The sequence below is a fragment of the Charadrius vociferus genome, unplaced genomic scaffold (assembly GCF_000708025.1).
Source record: "Charadrius vociferus isolate BGI_N301 unplaced genomic scaffold, ASM70802v2 scaffold183, whole genome shotgun sequence".
NCBI lineage: Eukaryota > Metazoa > Chordata > Aves > Charadriiformes > Charadriidae > Charadrius > Charadrius vociferus.
The window spans coordinates 777,687-800,719 of NW_009648250.1; the positions used below are offsets into that span (position 1 = coordinate 777,687).

Sequence of the window (23,033 nt, forward strand, 5' to 3'; positions counted from 1 at the left end):
TAGATGCAGGCTGTGTGTCCTTTAACAAATGTCTAATGAGTACCAAAAGCTGGATCCAGTTTTAGATTGAGAATTGCAAAGGAACAGTCATTCAAGCTTTTAAAAACAAGCGTAGCAGATAAAGTAAAGGTTGTCATAGTATAGTACAAGAAAAGTTACCAAAAATAGTGACATGTGTCTTAAATAAGTTTTGACTTTTCCAGCGCTCCGAATGTGAATCTTGCAATCATTTTGTGCTTTTTTTCTTACATAGATCTACAGAAGTGATAAGTATGTACTCATGAGTTAAGTCATCATTTAATTGGTTATGATAATTAAGCAATATGGCAAGTCATTGTGCAATTCATGCAAATGAAATTTGCATTTACCTATTAAACAGTTGGGAATGGCTGTCTTGCTGCTTCACAAAGCATTTTTCAAGGGGAGACTGGTCTTAGTGTTTGACCTTTTTTGCATATTGCAGGTATCTTCTATACCGCTTTTATAATCAACATTTCCTCTGCCTTTGTTTTTCTTTTTTATTTTCCTTGTTTTCAGTATTATTTTGGATTACTTTTGCATCTGTTTTACTTAGCTGTTTATGCTATTAAACTCCGTCCTTTCTTTTGAATTGTATTCAACTTACACGTTATCAGGACTAATTAGCCTTGCTTTTTGGCTTTTATATAGAGACCATAATGTTACAAAATTCATTGTTTGATAGATCTTCAAATATAATCTGAATCTGCTTCTGTTGGAAACCTACTGTATTAATGAAATGGTTTTATGTATGAATGTTTCCCCTTCTAGTGCTTTTGAATTTTTCTAAACCTTTATGGAAAAAAAAATTCTGATTGCATTGCTGTAAACATTAGCAAATGCACTTAAGTTTATACACAGTCTGTTTGACTTCAAGATACTATTTTCCTGTTGGGGATTTATGTTTGAGAGAATATTTGTTTATAGTAGAAAGAGGAAAAAAGAAAAAACACTTCTGCCTAACAAATACTTAAAACCTGTATAATGTATTTAAGAAACATATCTCCTTTCTGAAATTTAATGGATGCGTTAATTTACTATTTATCTCACCTAATGATCTTGAGAAGTGGGAAATTAGTGGCTTCGCAGATGAAAAATGTATGAGTAAAAAAAATGCATTCATCTTCTTAGGCATCATCTGTTCATTGACAAAAGGCACAGATGTGAAATTTATCTCAATAATGAGATTTATAATTATTGTATCATCCTCAGATTTATAAATCATTGCTCTTTGTGGCATGTGATTTGGAGCTGCAGTTCATGCAACGGAAATAGGTTTAATCATTGAGTGGTGATTCTAAGCTTGACACTGTTTTTCACATTATGCTTGTATATCTTTGTGTATTGTGAAAAGTGTATGGCAGAGAAACAAGCTCCAGTCAGGGAAGAACATTTTGTAAATGACTCTACAGGGGAATGCTGGTCTTTGCACGGAACGGCAAACGTGCAAGCCTGAAAAGAATCCATGGTGCATTTTCTTTGGAAACTGCTGTCTTTGCCATTATCCAGTATGATAGTAGACTTCCTGGACATGCCTAAAAAAACAAATTAGCTCTGATTTTTAATACGGGACTGGGAAGCAAAGGAACTAAGTAGCAGAATCTCAAAATGTCCGGATGTAAGTGCTGTATTTCTGATGCTAATGTTTTCTCTCCTCTCTTTTTGCCCACAGTTGTAGAACAAGCAACAGGAAGAGTTTGATGGGCAATGGCCAGTCTCCAGCCCTGCCTCGGCCTCATTCACCGCTCTCAGCTCATGCAGGTAATTTTATTTCTATGCTACTACTCCTATTATTAAGTTATTAAAATTTCTATATGAGGAAAGGAAAGCAGGCCAATTCTTTATCCCACTACTCTTCTTTCCACTATTTGTGATAGCAAAAAGTTGCATATCATTCCATCCAAATTTCTGTTATGTTTAGATCCATAAATACTGTGTTAGGGTGAGAAGCAGTCCACAAATACCTAACGTGGATCATGTACCTATTTTTTATTTCCCCACCTGACATTCTAATGCATTTTCTCCCCCACCCCCCACCCCCCCCACCTTCCCTTCCTGGTCCTAGTTCAGCTATAAAATAGCTTGCACACATGGTAAAGGTAGTGGAATCATTGAGTAGGGTTTTATATGCTATTCCTAGTGCTTCTGATCCCTAGGATTTGTGGTGTTAGGCCCATTGTTGGCAATTTCTGTGCTTCACTTTACACAGCAACAAATTGATGATAATTTTGTTTTGCTTCTGAACCACTTCAAGATTTAATGAAAGTCCATAAATAAATATTTTATTGATAATGATGGTCTTCATTTTAAAAAGCAACATTTTTAGCATATCAAAACACATTTCCTCAAAGGTTTATTGTCTCTTTATGGGTTTTGGGCATTGGCTGTAACAACATGCCAAAATGAAAGCCCCCCACCACTTCCTGTGTTGTCAATGACACTGAATACTTTGGAGAACTGTTCTCAGATGGATGCTAAAAGAGAAGGTGCAGAGTTGCAGTTGAATTTTTGAAGAAGATGGTGAGTGTAGTAAGGCATTTCCAGTTTTCTTGTGGAAGCAACATTATAAGAGAAAATACGGTGGTGGATTTTGCTTTGAGCAGCAGGCTATCCACAACCAGGAATCCAGACAGTGTGAAGATTTGTGAAGACTTAAGGCAGCAGAGCATTTAAAGAAAAATATGGTGAAGACTATTTTAAAACTGAAATGTTGAAATGTATGGGATCCCTTTCTGGATCCCCCAACTGCAGAAGTTGCCATTTGGAACAGGGGATCTGTGGTCACCATATAAAGAGGCTTTAGTTGTGCTGTGCTGACTTGATGCGAGCAATAGCAATGCCTGGTGTGAGAACTAGCACGTCTTCTGCTATGAGTGACTATAGCATCTGTTTGGAAAGTGATGGCTTAGACCAATGATGCCTAACAGTCTTCAGAAGTATGGAGTGACCAGCGTGCATTAACCGGGACTTGAATATACATAGTGTATTTAATAAATGCCAAAGAGTTCCTGTCTGGCAGTGGATTTGTGCTTTCAGCAAGTTGCTTCATCTTTTTGAATCAATTTCTCAAACCATAAAAGGGGAATAAAACTGCTGATGTCAACAGCTGTTGACAAGTGCCTGTGAAGGTGGAAAACTGATACTGTAAGGATTAAGAACAGCATAAGCTGTTCTTTTCCTTAACCTCAGCAGTATGTACTGTGTATTCAAAAACCTATTGTGGAAATTTGGCAACTTCTTCAGTTACCCAGGATACAGTAGGTTCTCTTAATGCTGATACATTCTCCCAAGGTATGTGTGCCGAACACTTCAGCAGCACTACAGAATCTCATATATGTGATGAAAATTTGCATGTCTATGGCTGGCTCTGTTATTAGCTTGCCTCTGCATAGTTAATTACAGTAAATATTCACGCGACCATTGGCTCCTACCTCAGCTGGCTAGTGTGCCTAGGCTAGTCCCCTGAAGGGGCAGTTTGAAGTTAAAGTGTGCTCAGAGTCACCCTTGAGAGGTTTTCTGCTTTGTCTAGTGATCAGTTAGGTACTGCCTGGAGTTTACTTGGTAGGTGAAATTTTTCTTTTTCATTTTTAATTTGTACTTTGAATAACTGTGAATGTCATCCCAATTCACACAAATGCAAATTTTGTGGTTAAAAGCACAGCAAAGCCACACAAGTTACGAATTTCCATCTACATATACAGTAGGAGTTCAGCATGTTAAGTGTTTAATGTATATAAATACTTGGTAACATCGATCTTAATAGACATAGTGGATTTTTAGTGATGTTGAGTTCTTGTGTTGTCAGAGCCAGCAAGTCTTAACTACACTGGTGTCTGCACACTGAACTTGCCTACCTGCTCTCTATGGTGACCTGTACTGGAGGCCTGGTTTCTTGTGAAGTGCAACAGAGGAGTGTCACAAGGGACAGCATGTGCTGTACAGCCTCTTGGGTTTATTCCTGTTGGCAGTCCTTGGCTGTGAGGGATTACTCTAAGTCAGAGAGGACTCTTAAGTCTCAGAGGGACTGGAGATGACCCTCTTTAACACCTTCACATCTTTCTTATTAGTGTTTACTGTTGGGGGAGGAAACAATAGAAGCAGAAGAGGCAGAGGGGAAACAAAATAGTTTCCAGTCCTAGAGGAGGATGGAGCTAAATGTGCAGCAAAGTATTGGGTTATTCATTGGACTATCCTTGGCTGAAACATGGTAGTAGCATGTATTTTTTGCAAATATGTGCCAGTGAGATTGTGCAGAATATGGAGGACATTGGAGAGATCCTGCTTTAGAAAAGTTTTTCTTGCGTATTGTCAGAGTTCAGTTTCATGCAAGGAATCTGCCCAGGTGAGTTCAGGTGCAACGGGTTAGGCTGCTTGGATGCTAACAGCTAATGTACCTTCACATGACATTGCACAGTTGTTTGCCACTGGGCTGTCAAGGGAAAAGACTGATTCTTGGATCTGCCTTTCAAGGGGCTGAGTCTAACTGATAATATAGCTGAGAACTGGAGCTATTGAGGACTCTTTCTAAGGACAGGTGGGATCGAAACATTTAGCTCCTTCATGTCGCACCTTTTGATGGGTCATTCTTTTCTCACTCAGTTATGTGCAGCAGTCACCCTGACTGTAGGAGAGAGAGGTTGCAGCAAACCCAGGCTGTCAGCTTTCCTAGCTTCATTCAGTCCTGTTTCATCTTCTCAGCATCTTTATACATGCATTGGCAGCTATTCTCTTTCCACTTCTCTCCTGTTTCTGTTGTGTCTGTCTCCATTACCTTGCTTCCTCCTCCAGAAAAAGCCTAAAATGCTTCTGTGAGCCTTTAAAGAAATCAAAAGCACCTGTGAAGACATGTGGGCTCTGAGAGTTCCACTCTACTACATGCTCTAGTCCTCTCTCTTACCTTCCACGTTCCTTTGGGGACCTCACGGACTCTGTTCAAAATACAGAATTTTCTTCGGGTTCTGGAGCAAGGAGAGCTAATTGGTCCTTTGTAGTACTTCAGTAGGAAGTTGAGCTATTTTGAGTGTAGAGAGTCAGAACATGTTCATCTGTCATCCAGCTGGGGCGTGGCTCAAGTAGAAGTCTGTCTTGTTTTTCCCCTTTCAAATGTGACTTGAAACACAAGTTTGGGACTTACTTTAATATGCTTGGACACGGAGATGTATACTTAATAGCATTTTAGGCCAGAAATTATGATACTCAATTATTTCTGTCCATATGCTGCAAGATTACATTTTACTATCTCTTCATGTCTCAGAAAGTTAACTGAACTTGTCAGGCTGACATCAGATTGCCCTGCCATGGCCTATCTTCTGACATAGTTTTAAGAACAATCACTTTTGCTTCAAGGTGAGAGATAGGAAGGGAGATCTGAGGCAGCTTTCAAGGTCTGTACATACTCTGGACATACAAAACCCACTTTGCTGTGGTTTTGGAAAGGAAGTGCGCAGAGGTTCCTTGTTGGGCACCTTCCTGATTGCATGAAACAGGAAAATGAAGGACATAACCTGCTGTGGTTTGAGGAATTCAAATGGAAAGATGGATAGATTATGCATGACACTGATTGATTGCTCACGCCTTTTAGAAACCATTTTGGCTTCTGGTTTTGTACTATCAGTGCTTTTCTGCCAGATAGGCTTCTCTTAGGTACAGCATCTACTCTGCTCCCTACTGGCAGGATACTCCAGCCATCTCTGGGTGGAGCCTGCTGTTGCCCTTACTGAAAGTAGTTCCATTGGATGCTCTTATTTAAGTGGACTAGGTTCTTGACTTCATGTTTGTACCATCTTAGTTGTTATTGCGGGTCCTTATCTCTTTATTATAGGCTATTCAAGCTGAAAGGAATCAAGATGGACAGGCTCTTCGAAATCCATCCAGAGGGATCGATTTCTATTAATTATCATCTTGGTAATCTTTAGAGTTATCCTGCGCCCTTCTTTTGTGGTCCTAATAAGATTCTTGGCGTTGCTTGGGAAGTCAGTGCCTCAGAGGTATCTGAAGTCAGTATTTTCGTCCCTTGTGAGGACACCCTTGGATCTACAAACAACCTGTACCCTGCTACATTAATTCATTGATTATTGGGACAACAGGGAAAATAAATACTTAGTTACCTTTGCCTGTATCTCATACCTGCAGTGAGTTTTATTTGGTCCACTAGTTTAGGCTGTTGGTTTTTTTTTCCCCAAGACCTCACATCTCTGAGGGCAAAAGAGTGCTATGCATCCTCTGTGTCAGTTGAAGCACGGTGCGTGAAGGCATGTTATGAGTCTCAAGGTGGAGCTCTCTTAGTCAAGAGTGCATTGCATTAGCACTCATGCCAATATCCTTAGCTTTGCTCAAGAATGTTTTCATCTTTGCTATCTGCAGATATCTGCAGAGGTCTGGCTGTACCTTCGGAAAAAATGTGCCATTACTTCAGACCTCCTGAAGAGCTCAGGTTGGTGCTAGGTAATCGTAACAATCTGGATTGGAGTTAGCCAAAACAGATTGGATGTGAATATTGCTCTATTTAGCAGAAAAGCTTCTTGAATGTAATCATAATTCTTCAAGGTGCATTTTAGACCCACATTCTTCCTCGTAGTCCTGTTTTTCTCCCAGATGCAGTCTGAACTGAAGGCACTGGCTGTTCTCTGGTTTAGATAGACAGTCTTTGAGGAGGATGAGTGGTCCAAGCTTAGAATGGTGATATTTGCCCCATATAAGAAAGTCATACAGAGGTTTCAGGCAGATTTTCTTCCCCCCTCCCCAGTTTTCATTGTTTGCTGTGGAGGTAATAGAGGGTTGTTCCTACTCAGGAGTCTTTTGTTAATCTTTACAGAGGCAAGCTGAATTGGACAAACACTGAATATTTCCATAAGGCTTTTTAACCATTAGCCTTACCATCTCAGTGATTCTCAGATTCATGTGGTAGGATGGGAGGGAGCTTGGGAGGATGGTAGGATGCTTGGGAAGTACACAGAGAGGTGTATAGGGCCTGAGACAGGGTTAAAAAGGGGATAGGAAAAAGACAATATATACAGCAGATACATAATATATCTTTTATATGCATTAATTACTAATACAATACACGTAATGCCCTTTTCCTCTGCGCAGAACCTGTAGCTACCTGTGGAAATAATTTGTGTTTGTGGAAAGTCAGATTTTAGTTTGCAGCTTAAGTCTCCCACTATGGCTTATGCATACATTTAAAGATCACAAAAGATTTCAAGAATAATACCAGCTTCCACTACGTAGTCTTTCACTTCCTTGTGAAAATAGAATACAAATCTATACCAGGTCATTTCTTGGGGTGCAAACCTTCATCATTATTAGTAACTGTCTTAGGTTAGTTGTTTGGACATCCTTTGCCTTTAGTGTCCTGTTTGGAAGCTGTTAAACCTACTGAAAGTTCCTTTTAATTTTTGCATGAACTGTGGGTACATTCAGAATTATGGGGAGCGAAGGGTTGCAGCATCAGCTTGGACAACATCTGGTGCCCTGGTCATTAATGGGCTTTTCCAGCTGACTGCCTGCTGCTGCGTAGGCAGGTCATCTGCACCACCCAGCCTGCAAAGTGCATGATTATAATTTCAGCAAGTCAGGGCATTCAGGTGTCCCCACCTCAGTAGTCACAGGAGCTTGTTCCTGTGGGTGATGCTAACCCCTAATGATTAATAGTCACATGTGGTGCTGTTTCATTGTATCTGCTGTAGGAACAAGATTTAGGTATTAGGAGCAGCGCTGTAGATCTTACTTGGCGGTATTAGAGTAAAATGTTTCAGTGCTGGGACAGGAATTGCAAGATAAGTAGGAAATTGTTTAAAGGGAAGAAGACGGGGGTTGTGCTAAAATGAGAAATATTTTGAAGTGGGAGTGGAGGTTATCAGTAGAGCCCTCAGGTTTTGGTGTTGTGGCCAAACCTTTTTAATCTTCTCATAAGTGACATTGGCATAAAATTGCTCTAGCTGATGTAAATTTGGAAGACATCGAGTATGAAACAGCTTTGGGAAACTGTTGAAATGACTGAATGATCTTGAGGACTTGAATAAAAGAAGTATAAAGTTACATAGCAACATGCATTATTTTGTGCTGGAAGACCAGTAACAGAAATGTCTGCTGTAAGCTGTGGACTCATCTATCATAAGGAATTTAGGGAAGGACCTGGCTGCATTTTCTGGATTGGATGATGTTTGCAAGGACAAGTCTAGTGTATCTTTGAAAATCAAATCTCCAAAGATGTATAGGGGAAGTAATTTTCAGTTGAATTTGGGAAGATTTCATGCCACTGTACAATGTCCTGATTAGATATCGTCTGGGATACTGTGTGCTTTTATGGTTGTACATGGTCAGATGGGATCATGCGAGAAGCTGGTAGGCTAGAATGTGAGAGCTTTTTGTGTAAGACTATTCCTTGCTCGCCTTACCAACAGGAAGACTAAACAGCCTGTATTATCTTCTAAATCAGTCAGAGGTGTTTTCTTCATGGAATGGGAAGGGAAGTACATGCTGACCATATATACCAGGACGTGAGAGTTCCTGAAGCATCATTCACTAAGCATGGCAGGGACAAACATGATGTTTCCCGTTGGATTCAACAAATTTATGAATGGGATTACATGATGCAGTTGCCTAAAGCAAAATTTAAGGCGAAGGAGGTCTTAGCTCCACTTGTAATCCTTTCTCTAGGATTTTTTAGGTCCGCCTGGACCTTTCTAGGCAGGTACTGTTAGCATATTGACTGCTAATATTCTGCTCTCACTACATTAGGATTTACTGCCTGCCTTAGGTAGTTTTGTTTATAGATGTACTTCAGCTAGCTACACAGGAGTATAGAAATGAACAAAGCTGTTTCCACCGTATATTTTAGTTGCGTTAGGCTTTGAATCACATTGGAGGCATTTGTGTGTGTGCATCAAGTTTAGTTAGTTTCCCTAGATTTTTAACTTTAATCCTGTGGTTTTTGTCTTGAGATAGGTGATAATGAGTACTGGCTTACTACAGTGTACTTGAAGCAAAAAAGAATTCTTTTCATGTGCAGCTTCTCTACTGTTCTGCTTTAGCTGCAGTCTGCATTGACTAGATTTTGGGGAAAGGAGGGCTAGGTTTGTAAATGAACAAAGCCTTAGTGTGTTTTCATGGTGAAATACGGGAAAGCTGAAAGCTAAAGATTAAAGCAGGGTTCTGAATATAATTTTTAAAAAGAAAACACCTTTAAAGAAAGGAAAATAATACACTATTTCAATTATTCTGACTGTTGTCACATGTATAGTAGTACATGTTTTGCTAAAATAAAACTTTTTATTCTGTCTTGCTTTTGAGTAAAGTAGAACTGTTATAGCCATTTCAGAGCATCTCCTACTGGTTTAGGGACAGGAGAGGAAAGCGTAAGTGGTAAGTTACATGCAGATACAACCGACTTTTAAATTAAATTGCATTAGAATGTAGAACTGCCAGTATTTTAGTAGTAGTCAGAACATGCAAAGAATCCTAGCAAATGGATTTAAGGAGCGTGCAAACCTTCCTTGCTGTTACTGGGGAAAGTTGTTTGCTGGTGTGAAGCATAATTAATCCAGGTTTTGAAATAGCTTGAGCTCCTCACCTCTGAGTCAATCTGAGTGAAAAGCACCTGCAGAAGTATTCAAAATGATTCTGTTGCCCACCTGTGTTTTCTGCTGACTGGCACTGTTTGTGATAGTATGAAAGTCAGACCTGTAACTGTTTGTGGATGGTTTCTTGTGTGTTGTTCACTTCACAGTGTGGGTTCACCACCAAGTAAAGTGACACAGAGGAACGTGTGACCCATTGTTATATTATATTACTGTGGTGCTGATGTACTGTGATTCATTTTAAAAGACCATCAAATAATGACATCAAGACTTCAAGCTGGATTTGTCTTTGATCCATCAGAATTTGGGATAACAATTGTCATTAATCTGTTATTCTCTCAGTACTAACAGAAATCTTTGCATCTGAAACTCTTTATTTGTAAGTAGGCAGCTATTAAAAATACATTAATAACACAGTGACTGTAACATATGCCTTTTTAAAAGATTTAAAACATCTTCCCGCTGTGGCAGACACAGGACTTCTTGAAGCTACTTACAAAACAATCCCAATTTAATTAGTCTCAATATAGTTTTCTTAACAATAGCTGCTTGCAAAATGAGCTACCCTATGTGTAGTCATGAGGTAGGGTATTGTTTTGGTGTGTTGGTTGCCCATGCGATTTGTCTCCCAGAGGATGCTGGAGTTAATTACTTACCTAATGCTGGACCACCAGTCAGGTTTACTTTAGCAGGTCAGAAACATCAACCGTAATCTCAGCAGCATAGACATACTCTAGGACTAAAATGTACAACAGCCAATAGATCACAAAGAACAGCAGGATTTGACTAATAAGCAAGCACTGCACATATGGACAGAGAATTAACTGGCACTGGTTTTTATTTGAAAGTCTCCCAGGTATTGACTTGCAGATGGGTGGATGAGTGCCATGATGGATAAAGGTCACGTATAGGACTCTGCTTCTAACCTATCTTGCTTTTCTGGAACACCACACCTAAAATCCATAATAGCACTAGCTGTTCCTCCAGTCATTTGGGGTTTGGATTTTCATCCTCTATTTCCAGGCTTGTCTGAGTTCTTAGACTTCTAGATAAACCCTCAGGGTTTAGTATCCAGGTATTATGTATGTGGCTTTACCAGTTTTGTTATTTTAAAAGCTCTTTTGCTATTGGAAATTTGTTTTCCTAATAGCAGGATCTGATGCTCTTCCTGAGTAAGACTTTGACTTCTTCAGGTTTTCTCTGTAAGGAAGTGACCTTTGATTCTAGCAAGGTAGCCTGCAGCATTGTGACTCCTCAAGCTATAAAATTACTGCATTCTTCCACCATATTTTTTGCTTCTATGTGAAGTTTACACATGTGTTCTGACTAACTAATGGAGAGTTAGGCATGTCCTTGATGTGTGTTAAATATGTGTATATATCCATGTATAACTTTAAAATAGCTATCAAAGGAAAGGGATTTGTTTACAAACCCCCATATGCTGGTTTGTCAAATTATTTCTTGTCAAAAGATGTTTACATCTTGTTGCATTAAGCCTAATTCTCTGGTTTTCTGCCAGAGATTGAGGTAGCTTCTTTATCTTTTTTTGGTCTTATCTAAGTCCACGAACACTCCAAATTAAGCTGATATTTTTCCAGTGCAGTAGCTAAAGTTTGTACCCATGTTTTTATCTGCATAGTGTTACAATTTTTTTTACCTTATCTTTATTAAGTAAGCTGTCATAGCAGCAAAAGAAATCCAGTTAGCTGTTAAATTAAACGAACTGTTGCTCATAGTAATTTGGTGTTTGCAGTTCATGCAGGACAAGAATAAATTGTGTTGGTCACCAAATAAAGATTCAAATCTGTGCCAAATGTGTAGCTTCTTGCCTTCCCCTTCAGGGAACAAAAATTCTTACCACCTTGCAATTACTGAGGCCCTCAGAAGTGCCTGAAGGGTAATGAAGAAGCTGGGGTCTTGAGGGGGAGGAGAGAATGTCAGAAGGACATAATTCAGCTGTGGTAGATAAATGGGAAAAAAAAAGTTGGAGGTATTGGCCAGCGAGAGTGGAATCCTTGTCTCTTGGGACCGTGGGAAGAGCAGCTGCAAAGATGTGATTTAAGCAGAGCTCAAAAAGCATCTTGCTTCTGTTTCTAGGAAAAAAAAAAAAAAAAAAAGGCAGGGGTGTGTGTGTTCTCTGCATTTGCTACCTGATGGCTCCATGATCATGCTTTCTTGTATAGAATTAATGGGATCTGTTAAGGACATCACTGTGATAAATTTTTGAATTAACATTGCATTTGAGTAGAGATCTAGGCCACTTAAAGTCCTTTTAAGTACACACTCTTTTGTACTGGCTTTTTCACATGCAGGTAGTAATTTTCTCCTCAGAAATTAAATTTTTATTCTAACTGGGTACATAGAAGCTTTTTTTATCTGTTGCTTAATGTTGTGGACTCATTTTTGGCCAAAAATAAAATGCTACAACAAATACATTATGTTTTCTTTAATGTATTGTTGTTGCAGCCTGTTCGCTATTTAAGGAAAGATTGATTTTTAGATGTATGCCAGTGCTACTTTAAATCAAACCCTTTTAGCTTTTGGTGGTTTTGTTTGTTTGTTCAGGGTTTTTTTGTTGTTGTTTTGGTTTTGTTTTGCGGTGTTTTGTTTTTTTTTTTTTTTCAGGGGTCGTCTTTATTTTTTTTCTTCGGGTACTGTGTCTCCTCTAGTTGTAGGTGCTTAGGGGTAGAGGTGGCAGGAGCGGCTTTTGGCAGCTGCCTTCTTTCTGCACTTGTGCTTGTCAGCAGGAGCTCGAGTGCTTTAATATGAAGAAGTAACAGACCCTAAAGTTACAACCTGTTCACAATGTGCAGTTGCTTCTTGTCATCACAGAGGATGGTCACCTTTCCATGCTTTGGTCTAACAAAACTAAGGGAAAAACATTTCAGTGTGTTTTGTCTGCTTGTTTGTTTTGGAGCTTGGGAAAAAAAAAAATTACAATGAAAAAATCACAATAAAATTCCTGTGGAAATGCTGTAGACACTTTGTATAAGGGCTAAATCACGTTGATTATGATTTTTCTATCTTTCAAATGTTTTGTGTGATTTTTTTTTTAAGAAAAAGCCACGCCTTTGACATTAAAAATATGTTTATTTCAAGCTAATATACTGTTTTTTTCAATTTTAATTCTCAAATTTGAGAATTCTAAAATTAAAGGGCTAAATAGAGGTTTTTCTATGAATTATAAAATCCGATAACTAAAAATCAAATATAAATGAAATGTGAGTTGAAATAAGACTCTGTTTCACAGTTTATTTTCTCAGAGACTGTGAGAGAAGAAATTGGTTTCTAACCTGCCTGGAAATGCTTGGATTAGTATGTCTGAATGTTTTTAGTTGGTTGGTTTTTTGTTTGTTTTTTTTCTCTAATAATTATTTTTTTGTGTATCACCTCCAACAGGAAACAGTCCTCAGGATAGCCCTAGGAATTTTTCTCCCAGTGCCTCAGCCCACTTTTCTTTTGCACGAAGGTAAGAGGTTGTTGTAGTATGCAGCATGCATTTTGCATAGAGGAAGTGTTGCTGAACTCAGATATTAAAAGATGATTGCAAATACATCTGTCAGGTCTATCACATAGAATGACAAGTGTTATCTCACTTATGAACACTTTCCTAAACCTCAATTGCAACAAAGTTGTACTGGATGATTGATACAATGCAATCATACCTTTTTGAATTTAAAAAAAAATACATATTTTTTTAAATGACATAATTATAGTACATCTATTTCAGACACACTCTCCTCATCCAGTGAGATATGGGGAAATTTTAAGCTACATCTGCAATTTTTGTGTTTGGTTGTTTTTTTTTCTTGACATTGAAAGAAGTGTATCTCTTAAAGAGCACTATTATAGAGGTCCTGAGTTCATGTCCTGATTTTACTGGCAGCAGGGATACCATCCCCATACCTTTAATACCGACCTTCACCTGTTTCACTATCTATACCACTGAGACAGTGAGCTCTGTCATAAAAGTGTTGTAAGGATGAATTAATGCTAGTAGAATTTTTGAAGATCTAAAGTGAATTTGAAGTCATCTATGAAGTAAATTATTATTAAATGAACTGTAACCAAAGTTGATAGCATATCCTGGGAGACTGCCTGTTCGTGCCAGTGTGGTTCCCTGTCACTTAACACCTTGTCAGCCTACCTCAAATAAGTTCATTAAGTCTAAGCCTGGTAGGCAGAGTTCATATGTTGACCCAAGAACATATACACAAAAAATGAAATAGGAATGCTGTGGCTTTCTTTGTCATTAAATAGTGCCAGACGTGTAACTGTTGCATTTGCAATGAGACGGCACTTGCCACTGTGGTTTTACTTCCTTCAATTTGGGAGTTCAGTAAAGTAGTACACAAGCTCTCAAGAGTAAGTGCAAGGAAATGGCTTATCTCTTTTTAAAAGCTGCAAAGGAGAGAAAACTTCACTTGTGTATTTATTTTATCTGAATCTAATTCATTTGTGATAGTAGATCTTGTCAATCTTTCTAATAGCATGATGTCACTTCTTTAATCAACACCTTAAAGTTGAGTGTTTCTTTTGCATTTACTTCCTCTTGGTAGTATCTTTAAAAAAAGGAAAGTTATGTCTTCATAGGTTACTTTTGTTTGTGAGCATATTTTCAGAAAGATTCATTAAATCCAGAAATAGCTTATAATGGAGTAAGCATATGTGAAAGACCAAGCATAACTTAGAAATACAGCAGGCAGGAAGTAGTTTTCCTTTCCCACCCATAGTCAAGAGAAAGTTTAAATCATTGTTTTTTGCAAACCTTAAAATTCAGGAGGAAAAAGTGAATTTCTTTACCAGTGTTCCATTTGGATTTTGATCATTTTTAGAGCCCTGTAATGGGCTCTAAATAAATTCTTCAATTAAAGGAACACTAACACAAGAAGTTTCTGTGATTTCAAAATATTTCACCACTTCAGGTGGACTCAGGGAACTTCATTAGAGGAATTTTCTGTGAAAGCTGATTTTGTTCTATGTTTATAGTGAAAATGCCTGATGACACTTAAGTTTAGAACAGCATTAATGTAAAATTTTCATATGAATTTGGTATGTGTCTTGTGGTTGTCTTCATATAACCTGTGATAGGATGCATTTTGGTAGTAAAATGACTTGTGGTTAATGAGAGCAGTTCTCAGACTTGTGACTTTATAACTTTTCTGTTATGTTTTGTAAATTTACTGGTGATACAAAGGATGGGAAGGACAGTGTGTGTGTGATAGAGAAGGCTGAGGGAGCAGAGGCAAGTTGATATAAGTGTATTGATACTCCTTTTCCATCCACTGCCCCCAAGTCAGTGGGGATATCAAAAAGCTAGGGAAGCGTGAGGAAGGGAGGGAAATGCAAAGGAAGTGGTTTGGAAGCCTCCTGTGGGAAAGGAGGGCTTCCCAGCATAGCTGTTTCTGTCCTTGAGTCATCAGCTGCTGGCAGTGCCACGGAACAGTGGCAGTAGGAAGGTGGCCCTCCTCCATGCTGCCAGCCGGTGCACCAGGCTGTAGGCAGCCTTCCCCCAGGCCCTCATCAATGAGCAGGAGCATCACCTTCCTCTGCCCACATCTGGTGGGGTGATCAGTACCCAGGAATAGCCTGTGTCTCTGGTAGGCACTACTTAGGCCTCTTGTGCTGGTACATGCAAGTCCAGCATCTACAAGCCCATGGGTAGGTGGTAGATCCTGCTTTCCAGAGCTACTGGGAGGTGGGTAGGACTGCACTGTAGGGCAAAGACAAGCGGTGTATGAGAGTCCAGGGGAAAATGCTGTAGGGACTTCCTACCCTTTTTTTTCCCTTCTTCCCTCATGGATTCCTCCTATTTTCCCATCTTTGCTTCCCAGATAACTTTCCTTGATATCCCATCCCCACCCTTGATGGCCCTTCTGTGTGAGAATTGCTGTGTGATGCAGGAACCCTGTTCAATATGAGGTATTCACTGAGGAGGTACTTTCTGTCTCACAGCTGCAGAATATATGGGTCTCACCCATATTTAAATACCTTCCAAGTTCTTGTTCTTTCAACTGTCAACATATTTAGCTTGGGCACCTGAGCCAAAACGAAGGAAAAACTCCTTTTGGAATTGTTCATTTGTCTGGAGATAGCTCATGCATACCTGCGGGAAGGGGAGAAGGGAGGAGAATTAATGAGTTAAAAACAAAATTTTGGAGGAGGAGGAATTTTTTTCCAGAGTTCAGTCTTTGAAACAGTCAGCAGTCCCTCTTAACACATGTTCTCTTTGTATTTTAACAGTAATTATGTACTGTAGTTTCTTTTCTCACACTTTATGTATTCAGAGTCCCAGAGACTTGGGTTGAAGCTTGTGGATCAATAAATGGGAATAGGAAATAAGGCATTAGAATGGAGAGAAGCAAGGGGGTTTTGAGATCGTTAGCTTGAAGGGTAGGGAAGCTGCATCGAGAGGTTTAACATTCCTGATTTGGCATGACTTCTGTTCTCTTTTGTGGAATTATACTTTTTCTGTAAATCTGACTTGAGAGATGATATTTGTACTGGCTGTAAAACAGAGCTTCAGTTCTCCTTTCCCCCACTATCATATTGTTTGTTAATAAAAACCTGTCCTGTTATTTATTTATGTATTACTTTGCTTTTTTTAACATATTTGATACAATTGTACTCCAGTCATGGGCACCGAAATGACAGGTAAGTGTTGCCTCCTCAAAAACCCAAACACAGCTCCCATAGTTGTTTTTCGGTTTGTCACTTTGAATGTTCAAGTTCCATATTGTCAGTGTGTAGCTAACCTCAAGCGTTGAAGAACAGAAATTGGTTTTGGTTATGATTTTTTTTTTTTTTTATTATTATTCTGAGTAAGCATGATTTTTGCTGCAAAATTATTTTTCCTGATTTACATATCTAACATTTAATAAGTTTGGTTTTATGCAATCATTCTTTGCAGCTATTTGACATTAGCCTGCTAGTTTGCTGGTATCCTGTACTGATGTCACTTAAGACGGTGCTACACTTGTATTTCAAGCAGACTGTGGTGGTTATTCTGTGGTTCAGACCATTGTGTGTGCATTTGTTCACAAGTTTTTAATTTTCTTCTCATTAATATTCTTCTGATGGACCTGGGAGTTGAGAAGACTCCCTGTGGCCCATTTATATGTGTATTAGTGAGACACCAGTTCTATGGAGCTGTTCGTTCACTTTCTGATTGTTTTCTCTCATAGATTTTTAACTAGAAAAACAGACTAAAAAAAATAATCTGTAAGCCTAAGTCATCCTTGCTGAATGCTTGTTTATTGTGGTCCCCTGTGAAAGTTTACTCTTTATTAAAACCCCAGTTTGTATCATGCTTTTGGAATGCAGTTTTACACAGTAATACTTCCACAGATGTTTTTTATATTAGGATACTGCAGTGTTCATTTGACTAACCTAGGTTTCACAACAGGACTGATGGTCGCCGCTGGTCTTTGGCTTCTCTCCCTTCTTCTGGCTATGGTACAAATACGCCCAGCTCAACTGTTTCTGTAAGTACCCACTTGGCTGTGCTGATTGCTATTCCATGCCTTATGTTCCCAAACGTAGCTTGTTTCCCTTAGGAGAAGGCAATGTAGGTTTTGTTACTGTTGATAGACTTTGAATTAATATGGGATACAAAACTGCTTTACTTCACTGAAATAGAAGAAAACTAAGCAATGTGTGCTTTGCTTAGAGCTATTTTCTGGCAGCGAGTGGTGTTTAACTGCCCCCTTTTCATCTATGGTCAGTAGAAGGGGCGGCATACTGCCTTAACTATATGGTAGTTAGATATCAAGCCTTGAGTGAGGCTGCCTTGATAAGGAAAAGCAGTAGAGGCCACTCTATGACATGGTTCATCCATCTTAGGTTAGACTGCTATCTTATGGTGGGATGAATCATGCATTTTCCTGTCTTTTTTCTTTGGTGATAGTGAGATGTTAGTGCATGATAATAGGTTAGATATTTAGCATTTTAGATGGCTACAGTTAGAATAGAAGAATCCTTTGGAATACATGATAAGATACGTGTAAATCTAAATTGTTAATTTTTGCCTGCTAGAGCAATCTTTTTGATACGATTTTGTATCAGCCCCCCTGCCATGCAAGTATCATCTGACTCGTGATGTGCATGAGATCCTGCTTCAATACTTAGGAGTTAAGCAGTGGGAGAAGTATGAATCTGTATTTTTGCACCTTATGCACACATCTATACTAGAGAGGAAGTACCAAGTCCTGTTACAACATGGAACTGAGCTGTCCGTTGTGATAGTCACACCTGAGAGACTGGTGAGATAGAGCTGTGGAGAAGGCCTGCTTTGGAAATAGCAAGTAGTTGGCATTTTGACAGTTACATTACATCTTCTGCAGTAAAGGGATTGGTCCTTGTAGATCCAACTATGACTCTTCAAATTATTTTTTTTGTTTTGTATCTTCAGCCTTTTTTTTCTTTTAACCTTAAGTGTTGCAACATTAAAAAAGCACTTTTTCTCTTCCCCTGGATGTGTTCCGTTTCTCTTGTGAAATAGTTGAGTTCCACATCCTATACACTGATGAAATGCGAAGGTTTTACGTTATGATCACCTCATTTTATTTTTGTCCACAAAGGCTTCTGGAAAGTCAAGTCAATTCTGGCTGATTTCAAACCAAGTTGAGGGCTTTCTTGTGTCTTAAGAACTGTTCCTCAGCAGCACTGATTTTTGACCTCTGCTTTCCTTCCTGTGTAGATCTTACTTTTGCCAAGCAAGTTGCTTGGTTTCACAGTAATTGCCTAACCACTTTACATAGTGCATGTTTGTACACCTCTCATTATAACTAGATCAAATATGCTGTGCTCTTCACTTAAAATATATTGACGTAAAGGAGGTTACATCAGATAATAAGTAATTGCCATAGCAACCCCATCATTGTTAAAAGAAACAGGGTTGTGCTAGAAAGGAAATGAAAAGCTGTGTCAGAAACATATCAAAACACAGTTTTAATTTTCAGTGTGTACTCATGATTTTTCTTTGACATATTCTTCAATTTTAAAATGGTAATTCCAGTTCATATACTTCTTTCCCACTTAAGTTTACTAACTACTGTATACGTGCTGGAATGTGGGGCAGTTTTACATCATTTTTGCATTTCTTATGAAAAAATACAGTGCTGTCATTTATGGACTCACATATCTTAACCTCTGTAATCAGTTGTTATCCCTTGATTTTTCCTGACTAGATCACATCATGTGAATATTAAAATTGATGTTTTCCCTAGCATTGAAGAGTTTCTGACTTTTGGAAAGAAACCTGTTTTTCCAATAAATAAGTCTGAATTTTGTTGAAGAAACCAGCAGTAGAGAATTTCATGCCATGTATTTTTTTATGGTTAGGTTTGTTTCATTTCCTCAAGAATTCTCTGCTGCTGGTGAGCCCTGCAAAAGCACTGGGACAACCTCTGAATTTTAAATTTTGCCACTATTTCTTTACTTGTTAGTAGATATGCTTTTCACTTTATTTTTTTTTTTTTTTACCCACTGGATGATACATGTGAATCAGAAAATGAAAACTGGAAGTGTTCCCATCTAATTGGTTTCATGTACTTTTTCAGCATCTGAAACAGCCAGCACTATGCAACCTCCTCCTCCACATTCTTACAAATTCTTAGAGCCAGTGAGACACCTTTTCATACACAATAGCCTAAGTGTACATACAGAAAACTCCTTTTTTCAGTGCTGGATAAATTATACCAGAGATGTATCAACTGGAGATCAGAAGCAGTTTTTACACATCACAATATAGCACAACTTTGATCTTTACAAGCAATTGAAAGTCAAAGCAGGGGCAGAAGAGTCTGTGTTAATCACGATTATGCTCAAGTGAGTGTGGCTCACCATTTCTTGTTAGCCTGTTTTTTCTTTTTTAATATATATACACCAGTTTTCACAGCCAAGTTGAAATTAAATGAAAGTATTTCCTGCTAAGATTATTCGACTGAAAAGAAACTGTGTTGTATACTAGCAAAGTTGGATCAGATTGTGGCAGTTATGAGATGCAGTTGAGCTGATTGTCTGAGTTTGGGGTTACATTAGCTGGTGTTTGCTGCAAATTTCCCTTTCTGTGTTGGAAGAACAGTTAGCATTGCCATGATGCACTGTAGTTGTGCATATTAAAATATGTTGACTCTTCTGTGGTTATTGGAGCAGCTATTCTAGAATGCTAGGAGAGCTAATTTTTTTAAGTTTTGCTGTGAGAATTTGGATTTGTACAGAAATCGGAATCCAAACCTCCAAGAAATTGCAGTCTGTGCCTGTGATGGTCCTGATACAGCTAAGAGTTGTTAGCAAAAGGAAGATTCTCACTTTAATCCTATTGGATCTAGACTCTGTGACACCTGATATGAGGAAAAGTGTGATATGGGTTATTGTCCTCCTGATCTTCCCAGAATCCCCTGAAGCTGAAGAGGTAGAGATTGATTTCATAGAAATAGCCATCTGCGATGGTCTGTATTGAGAAATTTTCCTCTGCTATAGTATCTTTTATCTTATGGAGAGTGGCTGTAGGAAATATGCCTTGAGGTTAACTGCAGCTAGCTGCCATAGTGTGAAATAAGGAAGAACTCACCTATGCTGTGTGCTGAATTATGCATGGTAATGTGCTAAGGGTGAATTTCATAAATGAGTTACTCTGACTTGACAAGTTACTACCTATCACGTAAACTGTGGCAAGTTCTTGGTGTGCATGCTTCTTAGCCTGCAGCAAAGCAAGGCAATGCAGTCTTGCTAACTTTAACTTCTTCTGATGTGATGCAGCCTTCCCATGTAAACCAGTCATGTGCGAGTTAACCCTTCCCAGCAGTGGGTTTTGTTCTTTTTTGCTTTTAGGAGATGACTTCATGAGATCTAGTGTGATAAGTAGTCTTTTCTTGAGTTCCTAGGAATTAGGATATATTCAGCCTTTACCACACAAGTTGCCAGGAAATTATGAAGACAGTCTAGTTTCTGTCATCCATGCCAGCCTGGATATTACCTGCTGACCTTAGCAATGTAGGGCAATGTTTGTACAGTATGAGGGTTTATTGATTTCCCTCACTAGGGATGATATAGCAAAGAAGCACTTACTGTGTTGGCTTCCCATAAAAGAGCAGCCAGGCAGGGGCCTTGGTGTCCTATATGAGAAGGCAGATTAGAATAATAATGTGCGCACAATTGGCGTATAGAAGAAACTAATGTTCTTGAAAAAGTCAGCTGCAGACTGAGAGCTTCAGAACGATGTACAAGTTTTTGGACTTCTTCCCCTCCGCAGGTAAAATAAAGGAAACGTATGCACGATACCAGCAGTTTTGTGCAGTCATACAAGCATACTTGTGAACGAGCTATCTTGGAAACTAGTTTTGGTACCAGAAACAGTGAAGCATTTCTCTGTCTACACTTGTCAGTCCAGCTTAGCAAGGCCAATGCATTGAACTATGTACATGTTCTTTACAAGGACAGGAAGTCCAGGCTCAGAAGTAGTTTTACAGTTCTACCTCCAAACATTTAGTGTGGCTCAGATAGCTAGCCGTGCTGTGTAAAAGACAGCAAAATATGGTAGTATGATATCTGCACCGCTTTAAGTAGTGCGGCTTTATACATGCAGTTTTGCAAGGCACTTTTGCAATTTTGTGGTAGTGCTTCCAATTTCATACCTGTCTGTATCTTCCAGTTTTATATGAAGTGGATGGTTTGAGTATAATGCCTTTCACTTTTGTCAGCCGTAGAACCTATCTTGATAAATTCTTAAGTTCTTTCATTTCGAGTGTACAGGGTTTTATAAGAAAATAGTGTATGAATTTTTCAGCAAGAATTTAGATTATATTTCATTTTCTTTTAAAAAGCATCAATAATGTCTTAAATATGGAGAGTGAAGTACTTTCATTATGTAGATTTACAATTTGTTGTGGCAGTAAGTTGTACTCTATGGTTATTATACTTACTCTATCCTACTCAAACAATTTTCAGCAGATCCTGTTTTAACTATTCCTACATATTAGTGTGTATTACTGACATTAGATATTATTTTTGCCTTAGAGGAAATTTGAACTTTTGAAATGCAATGACTCTTCTGGTACTGAAGTAGGGTTTTTTATACTTACTCTATATTTACCTCATTAAGTTGAGACTAATAATTTATTTTATTCTTTTAAATCAGTAGCCAGGCGTGGGAAACAGTAACCATAATTTTTAAATCAAACGGCTTTATTCATCAGCACTAAATATGGTCTTGAAAATGTTTTTTCACTCTGATAGAACCTTGTGTTCTGTTCTGCTCTTGCAGTCATCCTGCTCATCCCAGGAGAAGCTACACCAGTTACCATACCAACCGACACCTGATGAACTACATTTTTTGTCTAAACATTTCTGTACCACTGAGAGCATTGCCAGTGATAACAGGTGCAGGACCACTGCAATGCGCCCTCGGTCCCGAAGTCTCAGGTGAGTTTGTCTATCTGGAAATAGGGGTTGGATCTAAATTCACATATTCTGGAGCATCGTAGTTTTGTACACTGGGGACATTCACTATTCTTGAAATTGCTGAAGTATAATACAAGTATGCATCTGAGGCTGAATTATGAATAGTCCTTTTAAATTCTTGCTACTGGTTTTCATCATAGCTTTCTTCAGTGGTTAAAATTGTAAGCTAGGTATTAATGAAGGCAACTAACCCACATGAACTGTCTTGATGAGCTAGTCATTATTGATCTGACTGTAGCTCTGGTTCTCTTCCAGAGTCCAAACTGTTCACAGAATAATGTCTGCATTTGCAAAACTATTTTGAAATGTATTTCTATCGTAGAGCTATCTGGAAAGAAATGTAATAAAGAACAAATAGCTGAGGGGGGGAGGGCTATGCACTCGTTTATTTTCTTTAACCAAAATGAACTTCAGTTTCTTGTTTCCCAAAGCCTAGGCCTCTGCATTTCATATGTAGTGGCCATTTGTGTAAGATGTGTTTTATCCAATATCAGTTCTAAACTGTCAGAATAGTTTAGATTTGGAAAATGCAGATGAACTTATGGGTAAGTTTTCAAGAACTGAAAGGGGGGAAAAAAAGTATATTTCTAATAGCCATATTGATATTTTCAAAAGTTTAAAATAGTTTCACAGGTATACAAATCTTAAGGATTGAGTTTTTTAGTGCAATATATTTTAACTCTGCTTTTTTCTTATTTTAAAATCTGTGTCGACTATTGTGACAAATGTAGTTGCTACCTACATGAAACTGTACAACCATTACCAAGAAAAAAATCCCTTTTCTTCATTAGAAGATTACAGATTGAAGCTGTATTGTATTTATTGCCACATCTTTAATTTCAATTCCTGTTATGCTTTTAACACTTAAAGCCTTCCATCTGAACTCACAGAATGTGTACAAATGCTCCAGGAAAGAAACAAGAGCAAAACATTTTCAGGAAGGGGATTATGCTGCAGAAGTGTTGTGATGAA

General features: G+C 38.4%; 1 protein-coding gene across 1 annotated transcript in view; it reads left to right on the top strand.

The window, feature by feature from the left end:
• The first annotated feature begins 1,691 nt into the window (after nt 1–1,691).
• The window catches only part of MAST4 (microtubule associated serine/threonine kinase family member 4), a 73,477-nt gene continuing 52,135 nt past the window's right edge, over nt 1,692–23,033 (top strand). Inside the window, exons 1-5 of the mRNA XM_009884229.1 lie at nt 1,692–1,779; nt 12,999–13,068; nt 16,233–16,253; nt 17,005–17,083; nt 21,865–22,022. Of these exons, the coding sequence (XP_009882531.1) occupies nt 1,719–1,779; nt 12,999–13,068; nt 16,233–16,253; nt 17,005–17,083; nt 21,865–22,022 (389 nt within the window). The 5' untranslated portion in view covers nt 1,692–1,718. The remainder of the gene's footprint in view (nt 1,780–12,998; nt 13,069–16,232; nt 16,254–17,004; nt 17,084–21,864; nt 22,023–23,033) is intronic.